Genomic DNA, 22,575 nt, shown 5'->3' on the forward strand with positions numbered 1-22,575 from the left:
TAAATTCTCCTGATAGGAATCTCTGATTTTGCTATAAACTAGTTTCAAGTAGTGTTTGGTTGAAAAGTGATACATGTGTATATATGTATATATGTGTTTGTGTGTACACACAAACACATATATACACACACATGCACATACATATATACATGCATACATATACGTATGTATCTTTTTTGCACCCCCAAATTTAGACTTAATAAGACAGAGGAGAAAAAACAACCAACTGGAACTATTAAGCTGTGTTTCTAGATATTTCTCTGTGAGTCAAATGGACAGAGTAAATGGAGGCTTCTAGAATATGTGGGGGGGGAACCCTACCATACATTCCCAAACCATTTAAAATGAACATTCACCTTTTTCATGCTCTAAAAGTGGTCCAGTAATTATGAAACACACTGCATTTACATCCATCTTACAGGAAACTTAAAAGTTTATCAGCCTAAAACTAAAGGCTTATCTGCTATACCATCATGTCACACTGAAGTCTAGGACTAAAAGTGCTTTTTGGCTCAATGAGTTCAGTTATCTGCTACCAGAAGTAAGTATATCAATACAACTATTTCAAAAGTTAATAAATTAATCAAGCTCTATCTAAGAAGCAGCTATGTAGGCTCTAAGGTGCTACATTTATCCTCTCCATGCAGCTCAGTGGGGTCACATGTGAATTTGGGGAGCTTGTCTTTTTTTATCCTTGGTTTCAAGGCCAAAAAGTTGGAGAGTAATGCACCACCTTCAAGTGCTCTACAATAATACAGGTAAGCAAGACAATCCACTGAGCAGTGCAAACGTCGCACTATAGAGCATTCCTGAAGCCAGGTAGGGAGGTCTTGACCATATGCCAATGGACAAAAGTTACAGGCCAATCCAAAAGTGAATTCTAGAGAAATTTGATCTATAACATAAAGGGGGGGTGGGGGGGATATCAGAATTAATTATAGGTGAGAATTTAAAACAAAAGACTGGGTTATCTGTCCTTTTCAAATCGCTGAACACACCAATGGAACTCGGCATTATTTTAAAAGGTGTACTCGAGTCACGGTTTTCCACAAATGAACATTCTAACCATTTGAAGTATGTCCTTCATGTATAATTAGAAATCAAATGTTTCAAGAAGTGTGATAACTTTCAGAGCCACCTAAGAAAATTAACTGATGTAATTTTAGTGAGATCTGGTCATTTAGGTTCCTCTCAAAATACCAGAGTTCTAACAGAAGAAAAAGTGTTCAACTTACATCACATAAGGCACCATAACGAAGGGTGGATAACAGGGAATGAACGTGACTCTCGCTGGTGAAATACAGCCGTGTACGAACATGACGTTCAGGGGACATAACACCTCTGGAGTAGCTTAAAAGTCAAAAAAGTCTTATTAGACCATAATGAGATGTGACCCCATTTTAGAAATAGCTGTTAACGAATAAATCATACTTTTTAAATGACTGTGAGCTGGTAAGACATTTTAAATATGAAAGCTATGGAATACCTCCAGTAAATCTTACAGAAGTTAATGTAACTGTATAAAAAAAGTAAAAGACTTACAGAGGGTGAAGCTTATTTACAGTATCATCATCTTGAGTTCTCTGAAGGTCAGAACGGATTTTTCTAACCAGAGGAGTGCAGTAACCTTTAGCAATCTCTAGTTTCTCAGCCTTGGAAATACCATATTCCTGTATAAGAAGAAACTGACTTTTAAAAATCCAGTTAAAATACCTTCGCATTCAAGGCCTGTATTTTAAAGCCAATTAGTCACCTATTATTTTGCTCTGGTTGCAAACTGTTTTTTAAAATGTTTTTAGTACACTTGAATACTAACTTCCCTTCAAGTAAGACAGGGTCTGCCTTTATGCTGTTGGAGACAACACAGAATAACCCATTCACTAGTTCACTCGTAAAGTAGTGAACTAGCTCATTCACTAGTTAAGCCACAAAAGTGGATTCACTTTGGTATGAAGAAGCTCTTTTCCTGAAGCAAAACATCTAGAGAATTATTTTTTCCTCCCACATGTTCAGACATTTATGATGAGTTTAATCTCACCTGATTTTAATTAACTACCCTTTTTACAGTCAAGAGATAGGCACATTATCTATTTTAGCTTGGGGTAAACCATGCAAATAGGAGATCCTAATTCACCTCAAACAGTAATGAAAACAAAAGATTCTTTTAAAAGAAAGACATCCAGTAGTAAAATACAGTTGGAAAACACTACATTTGTTACAATATTTAAAATATTTAAAATCTCCTTTTTCAAAAGCTTCATGTGCTATGCTACATATCGAATTAAAGCGTACTCATCATTATGAGGGACATCCTGGTTACCTTGTTACCCTAGAAAGCAAGATAAGTGTTTTTCCTTTGCGTTGTGTGGGTCCTCCAAGTTTTCTTTGTCTTAATTCCTTCAGTATTTACCATTATTTTATATCCACTCTTCTCTGAAACTCTGTTCAAAATTAACTTTTTAGTGTCATTTTGCTCTCCCTGCTATCAGGGAGTTTCAGAGATGTGGAGGGGAAGAAGCTCCCTCACTTGCTGCCTAAGATATGGATCACACTTCTCCAACATCAGTGCTCTGTAAGTGCAGGGATACTTGGGGACAGTTTTAGTCTGTTCTACACCACAATGTAATTTCATGTCCTTTAGCCTACAACATTTTAGACTAACCTGAATTTAACAGCCTGTAGTGTAAGGAAATTCAACTTGTCTACTTCTGGCCTTATATTCTGTGAAATTCAGTGTGTGTATATATATATATTTTTTAATCAAGGAGTGTTACTGTTTTAAAACAGCAGAAAGGTCTTTTAAAATTTAAATTACTTAAGAAAAGTGAAATTAGATAATTAGGGTTAACAACGTCCATTTGTAACAGCCTGAAAATAAAGTTTCTAAAAGCAGGAAGAATGGAGTTAAATAAAATTTCAGAAGACACACGTGTTCACACTGGTTCCACTTAAATCTACGAAGAATAACTGAGATGAACAAGTTTATTTCAATACATTGCATTATAGGAAGTATATATGTTCATAGTTTAGAGTTGCTAGAAAAAAATTCACTCTGAACACATTAGATTTGATGAATTATGAATCAAGACTTTTCTGATGCTAAATAATCTGCTTGCTACCAGGAAATAAGAGTTGAAATTTAAGGCTTCATTACTGCAAAACACAGGAACATTCAAAGAAAAAAAAAAAAAAGATAGAATAGGCATCTTTCACATAATTTGATTAAACATTTATTCTACAAGCAATCTACTCAATAACAGAAAATGCTTACCTGAGGAATCACAATGTCAGCTAAAGCCTTTGAAAGCCTGTATAATTCCATTGTGTTTTCTAATTTTAAGGAACCGTTGTGCTGAACATCGTATTTTATACAGTCATAAATATCAGGAATTTTGCTAATATCGTATCTTCCGTTCTTTGTCTTAAAGTCTTTTTCCAGCTTGGCCCACCTGCGCAGCATTAATTCTAGTGTTTCACTATGGTAGAGCTGAATATCTGGACAGACAGATACCTCATGTAAGTACTCAGGATCATCCAGATAACAAAAGCACAATTTTAATTATATGATTAACACTTTAAAACAATTTTAACAGAAATTAATAGAAATTTAGTTTAGGAGAAATACACCGCTGGCCTTGTAAGCAAAACTACAGCACCAAGAATAAAGTGTCCTAAAGCGCAAATCATATAAAAAAACAACCAAACAAGAACGCTTTAGAACAGAGTGCATATCCCATTTCTCTCTTTCTTGCATGTGTCAACAGCAGAAGCCAAGAGACTAGTAAGAAAGGATGGCCAAGTCCCATTCACAGGATAGGGGATTGGACCAAACGAACAGAACACCAACACTACCCGTGGGTGACACTTTTAGTGCTCAGCTTCCAAGCAGAAGCTGTTTGCGTACTACACCCTGTGGAGAACAGTGATTCAAAATGTTCTAGTACTTAGCTAGTACCAAAAAAATCCCCCAAACAAACAAAAAAAACTTGTGGTCAAACCAAGCACTAGTTTTACTGTGGTAGTTGTTCACCACCATTAATCCAGAGCATCATTATATGCAATATTACTATGTATCACATACAGTAAGCAACAGATCTTCATCAAAGATACTTAAATAAAAAAAGTGTTTGTATCCACCTTAGATTTATTACCATTTGCTTTTCTTATTCCTTTTGCAAACTGGTGAGTCCCGAAGAATTATGACAAGAATTTCTGCAGCTACTTGAAAGCTATCCTGAGTTTCTAGACACCACAAGAGCCCTTACCTCCAATGAGACCATGGGTTCTTCCTGCTGCTCTCATATAATTTTGAAAGCAGAAAACTTTTATTCTAAAATCACACATACAAGATCAGAGTGTGAAAATCCCTAAGGCATTGTTGATCAAAGTTCTGCTAAAAGCCAGTTTAATGAAGAAAGGTTATATTACAATTCTCTCTCAAATGTAAATGAGAGAAACTAAATATAGCTACAAAATATTTAAGTACCTGCAGACTTTGGATCTTCCATTCTTTGCCTGATCTGAGAAGTCAAGCTCTGGATTAAAGAATAGACCTTGTCACATGTCTTCACAGGATTTTTGATAACCTGCATTGATTTTATCAAAGAGATGCTTCCAGATGGAGTAAGCTGCAATTTCAGATAAACACAAAATTGTCTAAACAAACTGGTTAATTCTGAAAGAACTGAAGAATCAAGATATAATGTACTAATGATTCCAAGTATTACAGGAAAGGCATTCAAGCACATTGTTATTTTTGAAAGCATTTCTCAATTATCTACTCCCTTTAGAGGAATTAACAATGAGATAAATTGAAAGGTGGTAAGATTAGTTACTAGAGATTCAAAAGCTTAGAAGAAATTCAGAGGATAAGTAGTTCTATACAGTAGACTTAAGCAAATTTCTGGAGTTGATTTAATTCTTTTTTATTCCAAGAAGTGAAAATACTGAGGATGTTTAAGACTTCATATGCATTTAGTAATTTTCCAAAATTTCCGTTCAGTAACTCTTGTATTTAAAAGCTCACTAAAAATTTTATAAGAAATGTCACAGGAAGCCCTGTGTAATTCAAAAGTAATTCAAAATGATTGGTGCTCTGATACAGGAAAAAAAATACCACATTGTTTCCCCCAAATTACAGGCAAGTAAAAAGAACAAACCACAACAAAAAAGGGTATTATCACTTTAAAAACTCTAACGTTAGTACCTTTCAGCGACTTTCTTTTAGAAAAGCATGCTCAATAGTTTCAGGTGCCTTTCAAACCCCATACCATTTAAACAGAAAATAAATAAATAAATAAACAGAAATTTAAAAAAATCCCAGTACCATCTATTACTTTCTCCAGCTCCTGCTAAATCCACTACTAACAGTGATTTGGATGATACTTTCAATCTATACATTTAGATGAGTTCACATAGAATATACATGCAAATTAATAAAATTAATTTTTCAACAATTCGCTGTCAATATCTTTTAGACTATAGCTGATTAAACTTAAATATCATTTTTAGGATTTGTTTTTAGTTGTTATACCAGGCAGAGTAAGGGTATTTGAAAGGATTAAAAAAAAAAAAAAAAAGCTTCCTATTTTCTAACTGTTCCTAACAAATATTACTTGCATTTAAAACCAGAAATAATTATCTGTATTTTGTACTAAGTCAGCATAAACTTTAATAAGATGCACTAATTTAGCATGTTAATGAGACATTTCCTTTCACTGTTTTAGAAAGTATTCCATTGGTTTTCAGCATCTTAATATTTTTAGAACCAGAAAAAGGCCTTGCAGCAAGTTAAATATTGGTACAAACTTTAATAAGCAGGCAATACATTTTGCAATACCACATACCATCAAAGTAACTATTACCAAAAAAATATAAACATACTTAAATCTCTTGAACAATTTAAAAAATTTTATTGGAACAGTGAAAAAAATTTACTAATGTGGTCCCTATCAACAATTACAATCCTATTTCAAAGTTTTCAATTATTCCGATAACTCAAATTGCATAAAGGGACAAAATATCCGAAACAAAATTCCTGCAGATTCCTGCTTAGTTCAAATTATTTGCAAGCACATAATTTTTCAAAATAGGTAAATGAAATCCCTGCTTATTACTTCAATACAAATATTCGCTTGACTATTTCACTTCACAGAAGAAGTAAACATATTCTAACCTTATCATAATCGTCAGCAGTAAATTCTCTGTCTCTCTGGAGAATTTCATGGAGTCTTGCTTTAACACGATGCTGACAGCTGCTTAAAGAATCACTGTCACTGTCCAACAGACCATTCATATTAGCACTTTTTACCATCTGGACAAGAATGGGAGTCAGTTCACCCTCCAGGGCCAGTAGTCCCTGAAGCAAATCATATAATTAGCTAAACAGATTAAGGTACTCTTACATTTTCATCTTTAAAAAAACAAAACACCAACAATTCAAATCAAGGTTATATCACTTGCCTACATGTTAGATATACAGGGACTTGGCAGAAAATTTTTGCAGTTTGCAAGGAAGTGGCCCCCAAAACGCTGCTTGAGTGTGTAGGATAGCTAGAGTTGGTGCAACAGCGGTGGTGACGGGCCCTGAGCATGCTCCCCACCACCAGCTGACCCTGGCATGACAGAGGTGTTCCCGGGAACCCTGGCTGTCTGGCTCTCGGGCTGCAGGGGTGCCTGGCGCCTCTCCCCAAGGCTGGGAGTAACAGCAGCCTGATCTATGGGGAACATGCTCTGGTCAAAGTCCTGAGCCACCAGGTGAAGAGCTATGGGAAGAGTTCACAGGCTGAACAGCGTCAGGGAGGACACACAGGAGATAGATAGGGTCTTTGCAGAGATCCTAAAGAGGTAAAAGCCAAAACCCACTGTGGTATAAAAGGAGAGACAACCAAAGGCTATGCTTGAACAAGAGGTGGCTGAAGACTTCCAAAATGTAAATGGACAGAAACTAGAGACATTTCTGGCAACAGAATGAAAGCTCTTTCTCTGCCTGCAGATGTCCATTTACAGATTAAGGACGGCACGCTGGCAGCAGGTGTGGAAGGTCCAGCTCTGTTGGAAGAGACATTGGTGTTGGGTGAGCCCAAACCATGTCTTAGCTCCAATAAATTGCTATAAAATAGTAAGATGTGCACACGCAGTATTGTCAGCATGTCTTACCTATTAGGCGGTTGTTCTGAAAGGCCAAATATAAAAGCATCCTGTAACAACCTTTTATTCTAAGAAACTTTCTCTATTAATTCCAAAAAGCCATGAACATATAATCTGTATTGCAATTTAAAGTAGTTTATTAATTCCACATTTGTTATAGTTTCAAACCCTCTAGTTTTCTGTATACGATTACAAAGCAATATGCAAAAGATGGTTTCAATGAAAGTGTTGCCTCCTGAACTCCAGACCCTTTGGTCCAAGTGAAGTGACTGCAAATTGATTTTTTGCTCATGCAAAATGAATGCACAATTAAACCAGTTCTAGTATCTGTGCTTTATGCATCACACACATACACAATTTGTCAAAGAAATCTGTCAAAATTTGAGGAAAATAAATCCCAAACAAATAGGCAAGGTAGAAACTATAAATGTTTCTCTCTTTTGGAAGTGGTTACTGGAAAAGACTAAGGTGTATTACTATGGCTGCATAAGTTAAACCTGTCTGTAGAGAGCTGCTCTCTCAGAGCTTCACATGCCAGGCACATTAACTGGAAACTTATCACTTTGCCCTAAATAATTTTTGAAAATATATTTCTTTTGAAATGCAGCCTTGTTACTCTGTGGACTGTAAGAAACCATATAACTCCCCCAACTTCAGCAGAACAAACAATCCCGAGAACATCAGGATTCTAAATTGAAATTGCAGTTTCACACTGTACCTTTGCAAAAGCTGCTGCAGTCATCTGAACTCGTCCCTCATCAGAAGCATAGATTTTGAGATCATGTCGATAAGTGCTATGTAATCTAAGTAAACCACATCCAGGAAATCCAGCATAATCTCCTATCAAACAAACATTCTGCTCAAACTCTCATTTTGCACTTGATCAACTTCAGAAGCGATTAGTTTATGCCATTCAACACAACTTTTTATTTTTACCTTGTCCACCTGGATACATGCACCTGAAAGCCCTTCCAAGCTCCTCTGCTTGAACCCTGCCTGCAGGGGTCAGTTCTCCTCCCCATTTTAGAACCAGAAGCAGGGATGGCTCATTTCTTCTATTATCTAATTGTGCATAGAGAGAGGAGTTCAGTAGTGAATTATATTACAGATCTTTTTTGTTTAAAGGTAAAAATACTGGAACTATGCAGGGCTTCAGTAAAGGATCTCTTCAACATTATAAATTTTTAATAGCATTCTAGCATTAAGAAAACACTGAACTAGAGGACAAAATGGGCACTTAAACAGAGAAACCTGCAGTAGTTCAGTTACAGAGAAAATGCAAGTGAAAAATATTTGGCAAGAAATCTGAGGAAAAAAAAATAAAATCAAAAGCCAGAAAGTTAAAACAAATGGGATGCTAAATACCTAGAGTTATTTCAGTCAATATCCAGAAAAGCTTAAAAATTCTTTAAAGATAGTAGTAAACAGTGTGTGGGATTTTCCCCAGATCTGCCCCAGGACGCTATTTCTGGTGAATCACTGACGCTTCCTTCCCCCTACTTTTCTGCTACAAAAAAAGCAAAGTTAAAATACAAATTTACTACCTAGTTTTAGGTGTACAACTCAGCAGATTAAGAGACTGCTGAATATCTGCCATCAATACAAACAAACATTCAAAACAATTAATTCCTCTTCTTAACATCAAGAATGTTATACCATTAATCCCTTCATTATGTAAACGGACATCCTATTAAGACAGAGTACATGCTAAAGTAATACTATACCTTCCTCTTCACTGGAAGTTTTTGGGCAACCATGAGGAAGATACGTTAACTGAACTTTGCGATTTATCCCTGAAAAATGTCCATACCTGAAGTAGGAATTGGTGGAGGAAGGGGGGGAAGAGAGAAATAATATTTCAGATAAGAATATATATTTTTCCAATACATATTCAAACATACTGTGCTCTTTTAACAGTCAGGATATAAAAAAACTATGCTGCCCATTGATTCATGCATATGGCTGCCCATATACTGAAGCAGTGCTTGCAACAAACCTTATTCAACAAGCACAGAATGACTACAAAAATAGCAATCATCCTACGATGAAACATTTCAAAATATTACCCACTATTGCTCTTCACTGCACTGAACACAAAACCGAAAAACTGCATATGCATAGCTGCCAAAAGCAATCTACATTTTCAGACTGCATGAGTAATTTATTCAGATCTACAACCATCAGTATCTAGAATCTGATCTGGCAGTGTAGATGGCCACTATTTGTTGGCCAATGAAGTTTTGAAGCAGGACTTGAGAGATTTGAAGAGTAGAGATCTGCTGCATATATCTCAAAAATTATTGGTTTTGCCCTGATTTTTTAAAAATAAATTTATCTGTTACCATTTAGAATTTTAAGACCTTAGGCCTTTAACAAACCTTGAAACCTTAGTTTCATTTAAAAATATTTCATGCTTTATATACAAAGCTTTATCTATTTGGAACCTGCCAAGTTTGCTAAAAGGTGGACAGTATACACGCAGTGTAAGTGCCTACAGGCTCCAGCAGACTTCATTAGGCCACACGCTGCAAGAGACAGACCCTACACATTCAAGTACTTTAGGTTTAAAAACATACAAGAAAATAAAACTTGAGATAAAAGAAAGTAGTCCTTTCATAAAAAGTGTACTGAGACGCATGCTAAATTAAGCATTAAGTTCAATAAAAATAGATAAGGAGAAAACATGGAAAGAGGCCGGGTCTCCTTGATCCCTCCTTAACATCAAACATGAAGCCATCCTTTTGCTTACTAACACTTATGCTTGAATTACTATATCATTGCATATTATTTGCTAATCATTGCAAATCTAAGCAGTAACTGTAATAGTAAAAGAAGTCAAAATAACAGACATCCATACTGCTATGAAGCATTAGAGAAAATTAGATACTTACATTTCTAACACAGTCTTTAACTGCTCAAGTTTTGCTTTACTTTCTTCAATTTCAGAATCATTGTTTTGCCCAAGTTCTACAAGAAGTTGCCTTGCTATATCAAGCACTTCCTAAAGAAAGGAAACATAGGAATTCCTTAAAACAAATAAATTATTTTCTAGTTATAAAATACCAGGGGAAAAAAAAATAAAGACAAACTTGCCTGCAACTGTTTTGGTTTTTTCAGTTTTAGTTTTCCAGATTTATATCCATCACATTTTTCAAAGAGATCAAAAAATCTTTGGAGAAAGCATATTGATTAAAACAAACAAAAAAACCCAATAAACCATATTTAGTAAGAATGTTAGATTATTAAAGAAGTGGCTTTTAAAATTAAAGCAGCCTGAAATTAGGATCCTTACATTGTAAGAAAACCATGTTAAAATCTGAACTTCAGAGCTCAAGCCAACCTTTATTCATTCAGACTTTATCTCCCAAGAACATCTTCAACACATTAGAAAAGTCAGAGAAATTCTGACTTGCCAAATGTTAGGGAAAAAACAAACAAACAAAACAAAAACAAAAACAAACAAAAAAAACAACTGCACTCTCCACAAAACACCCTACACATCAAATGACACAATATTTTTGAGTATACAGCTAGGTCTAGTCTTAATCTTCAAGAACCATCCTTGACAGAAATGGAGATTATAAATACCAAATATACAGTTCTACACATTTACAACATACATTGCTGAATGCAAGAATCTAGTCCCAGTATAAAGAATAATTATGTTTTACTGAAATTGCACATAACTCCAGGACCGCTAGGTAAGGCACTTTATAATCTCTAACCTGAAGATGGTATCTACCAAAAATACCATATAAACATACGGCAGAAGACAAAAAGGTGGTGCAGTAAGATGACAATTCATGCAAGAATGACAGTTTTGCAGAGAAGACATAGCATCACGGTCAAATGGTGAACCAGAAATATTCTCTGCTATAGTATTTTGAGTGAGGACCCTTATAGAAACAAAGGCATTTTCACCAAATTTAAACAGGAGCATTTACAAGTCACAACATGGGATGAAGGAAGTCTGCACAATTAATTTGATTGTCTTGTTAGAAAGAGAGGTGCATGCTTGTTATTTACCTAGAATAGCACTGATTAGATTTAAAAGAAGAAAAACAAATACAAACTTGTATGCATGCAACTTCTGCTCAATTCATTGCATTACTTCCACATGGCCATGAAATGAGCTTGGTTCTAAAGTTATGAAACTAATTTTTATCAAAATTCAACTTACTTCTGATGTTTTACTTCCATTTTCATTTTTTGTTTTGGTGTTCGGTCCCCATGACGTATTACAGCTATAACACATCTAAGCTCCATCCTGAAATTTTAAGAGTTTTTCTTCAGTTCAATGTATGAGGATTTTTTCTTATTATCAAAAACACCGTGAATCAAGACAGTTGACACAATTATATTTGACATAACTACAGAAGTGACAGAAGGATATGCAAGAATATAAGGTTAACTGAAAATGATGGAAGGTATAAAAAATACTGATTTTAAGACTTGGGTAACTAAAGAATATCTATTTTAAGTAGTTTTTAAAACAACAATTTTGAGGTTTATTTAATGAAAGAGCATGTTTATTAGAAGCGCATATTAAGTTGGTGCTGAACAATGATTAGCAGTGAAGGAAGCTATGCGCAGAAGATGCCACACTTGAAAATCTGCTGTTCTATACTCAGCTTGACTAAGGGTCAGAAACTCTGATTGCTGGCATAGCAATTGTGATTCCTTCCTTGTTTTCATCACACAAAACAAGTGTTCATAGGCGAAAGTGGGCACACCTTTTGAAGAGAAAAAAAAATTCACACAAAAGTTATATTAGGACTTGACACAATTCAGGTAGAGCTACTATTCTCTTACATTGTTCCAGAGGTGGTTGGCACAATAGGGATGTCTTCAGCTTCCAGAGGAATCGACCATGGAATTTGAAACTGGGGAGCAAGTTCTCTCATTATGATATTTCTAAAAGAGGAGTGGGGTGGGGAAGGAAAAAAAAAAGAAAAGAAAAAGGACTGTTTAAAGCATGGCTTATACAACATATACAAACTCCAGACCAAACAGATATATGCATATACTTTTTAACAACTTGGTTTTAGAATACTAGTGGCATTAAATCTCTAGACATGTATTTTTCTCTTAATTGTATACAATACACTATTAAAACAACAAATTTAAAGCTGCTATAATCCTTAATTACATTTGCTATAGAAACAACAGAACCCTAACGTGCTCAGGATTTGCAAAAAACCTCAGTTTACATGCTCCAATTCCTAGAAAAATTCCTAGGACATGATTTGGTTTGATTAACTTAAATATTCAGATACCCGACTCCATTATCTAACTGAAAGTCCCTCAAAATCAGCAAGCCATTCTAATCAAAGACCAACTGGTACTTTTAGCAGTAATTTTATTTCTCAGAAGTTTATATACTAAAAACTGGAATAACATGTAAAGTCTCTGGTCATAACTACAAAATGATTACATTACATCCACATACAGAAGATTTTAAAACCTTGTTAATGTCCTACTGCCTAAGTATTTCATCAAATACATCGAACTTGAGATTAAAATTTACCTAAGTAATTATACTGAGTACTTAAAATTCTGCATTTTAAATTAGCTCAACCCCAAATATTAATTTCTAAAAAGACAGGAAAAAAGTTGACTTAACTACGGTTGACTTAACACTATAATGTATTACCTTTTAGCATAAGAAATAAATTGATCACTTTTTGCAGAAATTGCATCTACAGCAACTTGAATAAAGAGAAATCAAAATGGGTCTGAGAGTTCTGACTTTAACTCAAAAAGTGACCTGAAACAACAGGCCTAAAGTTGCTATCATCTAGAATTTCAATCTAGCTATAAATCCTTTTTCAGCATTTAGATAAGATGCTAGATCATTTGATAATGCAGCAAGGTCGTGCTGTATCTCATTACCACGATCTTACTGTAAAGCCAGTTTAACTGGCCAAAATGGGATCAATAGAGTTTGAGGGCACCATTTCACTGGCATACTGTTCAGTACCCAATTTCGTATAATCCTTTATTATCCCTTTTTTGCTCCCAGTGTAAGACAGAAGGCGGCATGACAGGGTATCCTGATGCTACCTCAGCTTGTATATACCATCAGGAAATACACAAGTATAAAAATATATACCGGCATCAGATCAAGGACAATGTTCATTAATTTGAGCACATATTAAACAGCAGGAAACATAATCACTCCATGGTGCTTGCCCACTTGGAGGAAAAAACAAATTAACAAACAAAAAAAAGCCCCAAACCCAAACTCAGCTACCTATAGGAACTCAGTCCTGCTTTCAAAATATTTTTTCAATTACCTTTAAGTGTTCACAAAGCACTCGACTCAGATGTTTCAGAAAATTTAGGAATAATGGGAAAGTAGTACATAAACTGTAGTTACACACAATACAGCGAATAGGCAAAATGCCTGAAGTAAGTCAATAAACTCTTACCCAAGTATCTTAGCACAATCATCATAGTATTTCATGGAGTTCTTCACAAAACTGAAGCCATTCACGTCACAGACATAGGATTGTCCATTGGCACGCAATAAATCAAAGCCACAAACTGTTTGCTGTTTCAGAATAAAAGTTCAAGTCATTTCTGGCAGAGATCACCTTCCTTAGGTTTGCTTATGAGAAATATTCATTATATTTTAATATGGTAATTATCCAAAAACATGACAAAAATATAACAGACTTAATGCCTTTTGCCAGTTCCACATAAGGTTTGCTCACCTTATGCAACCATTTTTCTATTAGCTTTACACCCCCAACTTTGCTCTAAACTTCCTACATATCTGTAGCAATATCAATATTGCAGGTCAAGTTCACTTGTTCACAAATCTAACCCTCAAGACCCTCAGTGTAGGCAATGACTGGCTTACAAATTCCCCATTCTTACAGAGATTTTTCTCTAGACACTGCTTTTTGAGGGTGGCAGGCAAGAAGAGACAAAGCACCAATAAAAATTTTTTTGTCCAAATTTTAATTTGATAGGATATTTTTTGACATCGACATGGTATTAATATTGTCAATTTAGGATAAAACGCTATTTTAACAGATTACTTTTTAGAGCTCAAAGCCCACTTTGCTTGGTGATAATGGTCCATACCCTATAGGCTCCCGAATACCATCATAGTTACATGCAGGTAACACACAACAGACTGAAAGGCAACCTTTTAATAAGAAGGTTGAAGAGAGGCTAAGAAATTGAGTGAAGCTTAATTTTAATTAAAGTACCTTAAACTATACAGAAATGGAAATCAAAGATTTAAAATCAAGAAAAACTAATTGTGTCAATACCAAATTAAATTAAATTGGACCCAGTGTAAACACTAGTTAACAAGAGTTACATAAACTTGACTACTGCAGTTGCATTTCCGTAACTTAGAAACCATTAACAAAGTGTGTGAATGTATGATGCATAAAACACACACTGTGGACTGGCAAAGCACAGCAGTGACAGGAAACTCACACCATAAAAGCGTCCCATCCAGAACTTTAATGCAAAGGAAGAATTCTTCCTGATTAAACAAAATGTGGATGTAGAAGTTTAACTCTTTTCCCTCTTGGGAGTTCTGCAGCAGTATAACTACTGGCTCTGTACACTTAAACGCTAAGGAAGTTCCACGTGGTAAACAATTAATTAGCACTAAATGTTTGATCAGATAGCAAAGTAATCAGCTTACCTTGAAGGCAAGGCATACTTTCCAAGCAATTAACTTCTCTCTTGCATTCAGGATGACTGGATACCTCACTTCTTTTCCTTCACTATCTCGTTCTACCTTGCCATCCAGAGCTGGAGACTTCCGGGCTTCAGCATGAGCATAGTCTGGACCTACTGTGTACACCTTTATTAAAAAATAGGAACTCTTGATTCAGTGTAATTAAGTTACATTAAATGTATGCAAGCACCTTACTAAATTTATCTCAACTGTGATAGTCCATGCAAAAGATGCCAGCAAGTTTTCATCACTGATGAGATGGCTCTAAAGTAACTTCCTCAATAGCACTGTGTTCAGAGGACACCAATCATTTACTGACAACCTAGGATGAAACAGGAGGGGAAAACAGCCAGAGCCCAAGTGAACAGGAAAAGACAGAAGTTGCTGAATGAAGATTAATTTCTTATTTTTAAACCAAATCATCTGCAAAATCTGGATAGATTAATACAAAAAAATGACTTGAGCTTACTTGATTATTGAAATTTGTCTGTAGGACTAAGTAATTCCCGTTATTAAAAGATATTTTCATATTTTAGGCAAGACTGAACAAAGATGATCTGCTCAGTTTTATTGTGACAAGCCAAGGGATTTAGAGAAGAGCAGCGCTATCTCCTCTGCTAGAATTTCAACTGGCAATACTCACTGAAAGAGGAAAGTATTGGAGCCTTTAATAGAAAAGATCTGTCAAAAGCTCTCAAGAAATGGGATACTGCTCCCTTCCTTAAAAACAAATCTAAGTTTTGATAAGAAAGTCTTCAACTAAACAGGCGATTGTAAATACTGTCAAATATCCCATCTATTCGCAAACAGGACTGAAGAAAGCTGTGGTAAAAGCTCTCACACTATCTCAAAACCTTCTTGGTTCTTATCAGATGGAGTAAGGGCCTGGCTTAAGTCACAGAAACCTCTCCAAGGCTAAAAATCTAAGCTCACACTACCCCTTCCATATGCTGCATTTAACAACATGTGGTTGACTATAAGGCGATACTGACTCACTTGAAAGTCTAATGAAACTAGACATGGCTTCTCTCTAGTGGTTTTATCTTTGCCAGTAGATTTAAGGGAGCAATTGTAGGCAGCTGCACTTCTTCAAACAGTTCTCAGACGCAAAGTCCTACAGGACATCATGTGGAAGAGATGGGGTGACAAGTGTGTCTTATACTGCTATTGTAAGGCATGGCATGCAGTATTATCAGCCTCCTGCAAGACCTGACTGCGTATTTCCTGCTTGACTGATGAATGTATCATCTCAGCCATTGGCAAGCTGAGACTAGAACACGGATGACAGAAACACCTGAAAGCAGGTCAGCTCAGGTAAGAGGGCAAGTTGGGTGAAGTTGCCTGATACAAAGATGACATCAGTCTTTTTACTTGAAGAAAATCTACTATTTACTCAGGATGCTTAAGTCCACAGTTGCTGTTCAGTAACTACACTACCACAGTAGTCAAAGCAGTCCCCACCCACCCAAGTCATTTGCATTTCTTCAGATCACTAGAAACTTTTATTTTTGGAAGTAGATTGTAAAGCTTTTACACAGGCTTCTGTAACCTCAGGTTAACCTACTGAAGAGTGCTCTGCATGGTGTTGCACACCAAAACCATCCAAAGAGTATGGCTCATAAAAGCACAGCAACTTAAAGAATAGGGAATTTGTCTGAAAACATAAAAACAGCATTCCCCTCATGCATCTCCAAGTGGAAGAAGCTGACTGCTAAATGTCAGACTCTGACTTCCACTCTTGGCCTAAATATGGTGATCTCCCACACATATGGTAAAACAATTGTTTGACATGTTTTGTGATGGGCTTAGAATTGACTTCTGAGTCAAAGGGAAGGAAAGCAGTTTCCATAGATGACTGGCTGAGTTCTCATTCTATTATTACTGTATTTTATTACTCTGTTATGATGCCTAATCTTTATATCTGTTCAAGTAAACGAAGAAAAGATTGAAAATAATATACAGGTACGTTTAATGCATTACCTTTTCCAACTTCATATAATTTTAGGAAGTAACTAGTGTTTATTAATGATAAGATTAAAATATTTGGTAAAAAAACATTTCAGGTACAGATTTCTTTTCAACTTTCAGATGAAATATCAAGGTAGCATCTGTTTATATAGGAAAGTATGTGGTGTTCTGGCACTAGTACATTACAAGAAAAAAAAAAAAAAAAAAAAGACAATGCATCAGGTAATAAGCATCCAGTACTTGATTGCAAAGACATAAGCAAAGATACTCTGAATTACAAGTACTGTGTTTTGCTAGAATAAGAATGACATTCTCTACTTATGAACTGTACCAAAACTTTATTAAAATTAATCCTTGACACACGGATATACTTTCATCTTTAAAACTGTCAAACTCTTAGAGCACTTGATTGTTCTAAATATAAATCAGAATGCATAGTTGTCATACCTTCACATCAGTGCCATCTGTAGGCATGAATTCCTCATAAATATAGGAGCCTGTTTTTCTCACACTGCTTTCAGGGGAATAAACACTGCTTCTGCTGCCAATCTGAAATAAATATTTTTCTATTAATAAACTCATAGGCAACTGTCTGAGAGACTTTTAAAACTCCTTAAAATACCATATCTGTACTGATAGAACATATTTCTTGTCCTAAGTGAAGCAAATAGTTTTTGATAGCTCTCAGAAGATTTTTATGATATTCTAAACATGCACTGAGAGTATATGCTTTTGTTACCTATAAGAATAGACAGTAGCTGACAATCTACTAAAAGGAACAGTGGTCTTAATTCATTCCACAAGTTTTCCTGAAACTCACTTTTCTGATCTGCACTACTCCTATATAGGCCGAATGTGACAAAAGCAAAGGTGCAGGTCTCAGCTAACATATGGACAGGACAGAATTACTCTGCAATTCTCTGCTGGGCATCTGCAACTTTTTTTTTTAGGGGGGGGGGGGGAGGAGTGGAGAATAAAGGCCGTAACTTTCTGACAGAATCTACTTTTGTGTTCTCACACCGGGAGACTGATTCCACCCTACAAGAGTTAATTTCACCAATTTTCCACTTAGCGTGACAGAATTTCAGCATTTTTAGTACACTATCCTCACCTTTCGAAAGAGCCTCTGGCTTCCACCCCCAGCAGATGTTGGATAATAAATGTAAACATTGTGGTCCTCAGCACTAACTGGCTTTTCTACAAAAGGCTTTTGGAAAATTTCCCCATTCACTTCCACATGATCTTCTCCTTCAATCAAACTGCATTCTGAAGAAACATTGCAAACAACAGAGATGCAATGATATATTCATGGAAAAAAATGATTACAGATTAAAGGTGATTTTGGTGGTTGAAATAAAGATTACTATGAATCTTGACTGCACGAAGACTTCATCATCATGTGCTGAACATGTTTGCCGTACCACATCTAAATAGTATTACATCAATCCTATGTTTCAGGATTTCTGTTGATTCCTGCAGAATCGGAGAGCAAATCATCCCCTACAGATGCATAATCTTGTATACGAGCATGGGTTGCATATATATATACTTTTTGAAATGTTTCGAAGGGAGGAGGTAGGGCTGTTAGTTTCTTTCTTTCAGTGCCTTTCTCTGAAATACCAGAGTGATCACAGTTAGACAGTGAATATGGGGCCAGATGCAATAGTACTTTTAACATGCTGAGAACTCTCTCACAATGTGTGATTGGATTAGGTAACTCCACTGCATACAGGATCAGAAGTCGCTTCACTGCAGGTTGGCTGGGTGCAGCAGCTTTCATTTGGCTTCAGTAGCATAAAATGAGTCTCTTTTTCCCAAGGTTATACAGACTTTTTCACCTAAAATTCTCTACCTCTCCTGAAAGCTACAACATGGTAATGCTTCAATTTTCCTTATTGTTTCTTATCTCTTACTCTTATGTCTTGACCAGTCATTGCAATCTCCTATAGTTGTATAAGGTTTGATTTTTAGTAGAAAAAGCTCTTATGTTTGTTTTAAGGTAGAGAAAACATTCATTGCAAGTGATATTCAGAGGAGATCAACTGCAGAATCTCTCTGGACTAGATTTCCTTTACGTAGTTCCTTGTATTTGAAAGGGAAAGGATTCAATAGTCTGAGCTGTTTTTGCCAGTCCTAAGCAGGATTACTAATTACCATGGGTAATGTAAGACAAACCACAAATGCTGCTCTCCTTGGTTGGTAGCATATTTCTACATCAGTTTGAGTTTGGAGGGCCTCATTCTAGCTGGCTTATGACGGCTATAAGAGAATTCTGACACCAGACTTCAAAAATCACTCTTTTCAAACGCATACTTTAATTAAATACTGGAGAAGAAATAGATCTCTGAGACAATGAACTAATTCTCTAGGAAGCAAAGTTTAATTTTCCAGTATGAATCTACGGTTTGCCAATGAAAATCAAAAGATGCCCATGGTCGATATTTTTGTCATCAGCTTTTTACCTTGGGGATTGTTTGGATCACGGTTTAGAACTGCATAACGAGGAAGTAAGATGCCTTCAGCTTTAAGAATACTGTATACTTCTCTCCTAGAAGAACAGAACAGAAGTTGCACAGTAAGACTGCAGGTCCTGACAGTATTTGTATTTTCCAGTCCATGAGCGTGTGGAAGGAAAGAGAAAACTATATAAACACACCACTTAAGATCACATATATACTGTAACACTCTGTTTGTGTATACGATGCTTCAAAAGGTTGTTGATGGAGAGCTGTACCTTCACAGCAGTCTCATCAGTATCAGTAAAACAATCACATTTGCAGTGCCAGTGCTTTCCCTCCACACTCACAGTGCAAGAGCAATTTGCACAGAACAAGTCTCTCAGTAGAAGAGATTAACAAGAAGGGCTGAAAAAGTTCATACAGTACAGCAATCGAAGGCATCTAAAATAGTAAGTCTGTTCACTGTTCAGAAAGCTCTGATGTTTATTTTGCTTACTATTGTTTTGTTAATATTTGCTAATTGTGATCGCAGCCCAGAAAGAAAATTCGCTTCAGTATTCAAAGATCACGTGGTCATTCAACAACCCCCCAAAGTTTTCACTTTACAGAAAAAGCCTTCCATAAGCCACGTGAATTCTACAGTTATGGAATGCTCTACAGTTGCAGAGAACAGTTATGGCCCCAAAGTCAAATGTGCTTTTATTTCCTCATCTCAGAGACAATTAACTGTTTAATATGCTTCCAATTAAGCTTTTCCTGTTTCACAGCTAACATCTTGCATAACTATCTTAATTGACGCTGCTAATCTCTTTCAATATATACAACTGCCAAATGCAATGCTCGTAAAGTGTAAAATTAGTACTCTACAAGAAATTGAACATTTCAGGACAACTTAATGTCATCAAGAAACTCTCCTCTAAATTTTCATAGCTGGCATCAGGATCTCATTGTTTAAGTTTCACAATCCCAAATGACTTGAATAAGAGGTGATCAAATGTATATCAAAAGTCAGATTAATGAATACTGATAAATAACTAAATGCTATGCCACTTCATGTTAGTGCCTGACAACAGAGGATTGTACAATCCTGAACCTATGCTATACATATTTTCAGACTTTAAGCTTTTTTATTTGCTAGGCATTAGACAAATGTATTACCAAATTTCTATCTTGGTAAATCTTCAGAGCCATCAATATGAAAGCAGTCAAGGGAAAAAAAGCATACCTAAACACACATCACAGAAAATTATACATAAATTAATAAGACATAAAATTGTCATTTAAATTACTGTACAATACATTGAAACTGTTGTTGTGCAGACAACAGATTCTCACAGTCCCTCACTTAAAAGTAGTTTGTTCTTGATAGGTAGTTATCATCACTTACCTGTCTTGTATGTGATACTGCATATTCAAGTCATTGATTACAAATGGATTCCTGAGTTTTGCATAGGCAACTGCTTTGTCCAGTGGAAAACCTAAGATGTTTATTAAAGAATATAAATTAAAATCACAAGACAATGTTAGTAAACAGTCTGGTACCTTCATTTTCAAACTTTAGAGTATAATCAGACATATGGCTTTGGGAGGATGTTCCCTCCCTCAATTACAGACATACATAATGTGAGCTTAAGACAATCATAAAACCGTAGGCCAATTTCAGTGTACGCTGCAAAAGCAGTGGTCCTGTCTCCCATTCCCTTCTCCTCACTCCACATTCTTTAGTGCCAGAACTAGGGTTTGTGTTGCCTTTGCCCGAAAACATGATTTTTAACCTCAGCCCGCTCACCTTTGGTTCACTGCATAGTCCCACAAAAAACTTAGAGATTAGCAGAGACGCAGGAACATGTTGCTAGAGACCCAACACGCCCACTGAGAGAGCAGCACGCTTTCGCAGTTATCGGTCCAAGTTAGTATTAGATCAACAGTGCTTACCATTCCACTGGCACCCCAAATATTTACTAATGGAACAGCTATCTTAAATGTCATGTCAGAACAGGACTTTCTCACACAATAAAAAAAGCATCATTTTAAGAGCTTGCATTTTAAAAGTCAGTTGCATTACATTAAACAAGAAAAAGGCACTGCTTCCTAGGAAAATCCAAGAGAACTACAAGGCAAAAACAATTTAGAAAAATCCCCAGACTGAAAGAAATATTTAGTTGTTGAGTTTAGTATTAGTAAAATTGAAATTAGTAAGAGATTTACCTTTAGAATGAAAGGAAATGAGACAGTCACATGAAGGCCAGTTTTCTACTGGCTCATTCAAAATAACATCCTCTTCAAATATTACGACAGTTATGTACTTAAACATGGAGAGGCGTTCAAGAATTTCTTTCATTGGTTTGGACTTAGATTTCTTAGCCATTGAACAAATCCCAACTAAAATTTGTCTTTCTGGTGGCTGAAGAGGGGGGGAAAAAAAGCAATTATTATAATTATTAAGTCTTCTCAGAATGCAACAGTGTTTTAGCAGCATAATACTAGGGCAGATATATTCTGTTAAAATTCACATACATGATTAAAAGCTAAATTAGAGGTAGTAAATTGCTAGCAAGTAATACAATGTGGTATGATAGCATTTTGCCCTGTGTCCTAATGAAACATGCTTCAAGAAACTAAATTTTTCAACAGCACTTACTACATTAAAATATTTTTGCGAGCATCTTACCAGGAACAAATGTGCAGGATCAAAAATTGAGTCAGAAATGCCACACCAGAGTGAGATCACACTTGTGGCTTACTGTGGAATTAACTAGCAATTCATTTTTAAACAATTTACTTTTTCTAAACCAATTAGCCACAGGCTTCTCAGTTTATTACCTATTGTTAACAAGTGAATTATGATAATGAAAGCTAATCAAATGGAAAATATTACTCTAGACTTCTCAGAGTTATTCTGTGTATAGCTAGTTTCACTCTTCTTCTGTATAGTCGATATTCTCTTTCACTTTATAAGCCTTTAAAAATGTTACTTTCCCCAGTGGTATTAAGTGCGACAACTAACCTGCTCATCTGTTTAAAAAGAAACAAGAACCCCACAAAAATCCTTTATTTTAAGTTATTATTTTTTTTAAACATAGCCAGTTACTTTTTCTTGTTAAAATACACTGATTGCATTAAACAGTCTGAGCTGCTAATTTTGCAGTAGGTGTTTGCATTCCCATTAATCACGGTCAAGTATTTGATTAACATTTCTTTTCAGTTAAATTTTAGACATGTTTGCAATCGATGAAAATTTAATCTAACAATTCCCTAAAGTGAAAAGTTACAGACTAAAAGATGAAGGAAAAA

At 35.6% G+C, this 22,575-nt stretch overlaps 1 protein-coding gene across 15 annotated transcripts in view; it reads right to left on the reverse strand.

Moving 5' to 3' along the window:
• The window catches only part of PPIP5K2 (diphosphoinositol pentakisphosphate kinase 2), a 52,584-nt gene that overhangs the window by 18,888 nt on the left and 11,121 nt on the right, over nt 1-22,575 (reverse strand). For all 15 annotated transcript variants that reach the window (XM_067316609.1, XM_067316619.1, XM_067316617.1 and 12 more), the window contains 19 exons: nt 21,490-21,685; nt 20,669-20,759; nt 19,285-19,370; nt 17,934-18,088; nt 17,270-17,371; nt 14,819-14,980; nt 13,581-13,702; nt 11,962-12,063; nt 11,330-11,416; nt 10,243-10,318; nt 10,041-10,150; nt 8,874-8,959; nt 8,086-8,211; nt 7,868-7,989; nt 6,176-6,358; nt 4,487-4,628; nt 3,272-3,495; nt 1,543-1,670; nt 1,236-1,350 (listed from right to left, as the gene is read on the reverse strand). In XM_067316609.1, the coding sequence (XP_067172710.1) occupies nt 1,236-1,350; nt 1,543-1,670; nt 3,272-3,495; nt 4,487-4,628; nt 6,176-6,358; nt 7,868-7,989; nt 8,086-8,211; nt 8,874-8,959; nt 10,041-10,150; nt 10,243-10,318; nt 11,330-11,416; nt 11,962-12,063; nt 13,581-13,702; nt 14,819-14,980; nt 17,270-17,371; nt 17,934-18,088; nt 19,285-19,370; nt 20,669-20,759; nt 21,490-21,685 (2,415 nt within the window). The remainder of the gene's footprint in view (nt 1-1,235; nt 1,351-1,542; nt 1,671-3,271; nt 3,496-4,486; nt 4,629-6,175; nt 6,359-7,867; nt 7,990-8,085; nt 8,212-8,873; nt 8,960-10,040; nt 10,151-10,242; nt 10,319-11,329; nt 11,417-11,961; nt 12,064-13,580; nt 13,703-14,818; nt 14,981-17,269; nt 17,372-17,933; nt 18,089-19,284; nt 19,371-20,668; nt 20,760-21,489; nt 21,686-22,575) is intronic.

Source organism: Apteryx mantelli, chromosome Z, assembly GCF_036417845.1.
Source record: "Apteryx mantelli isolate bAptMan1 chromosome Z, bAptMan1.hap1, whole genome shotgun sequence".
NCBI lineage: Eukaryota > Metazoa > Chordata > Aves > Apterygiformes > Apterygidae > Apteryx > Apteryx mantelli.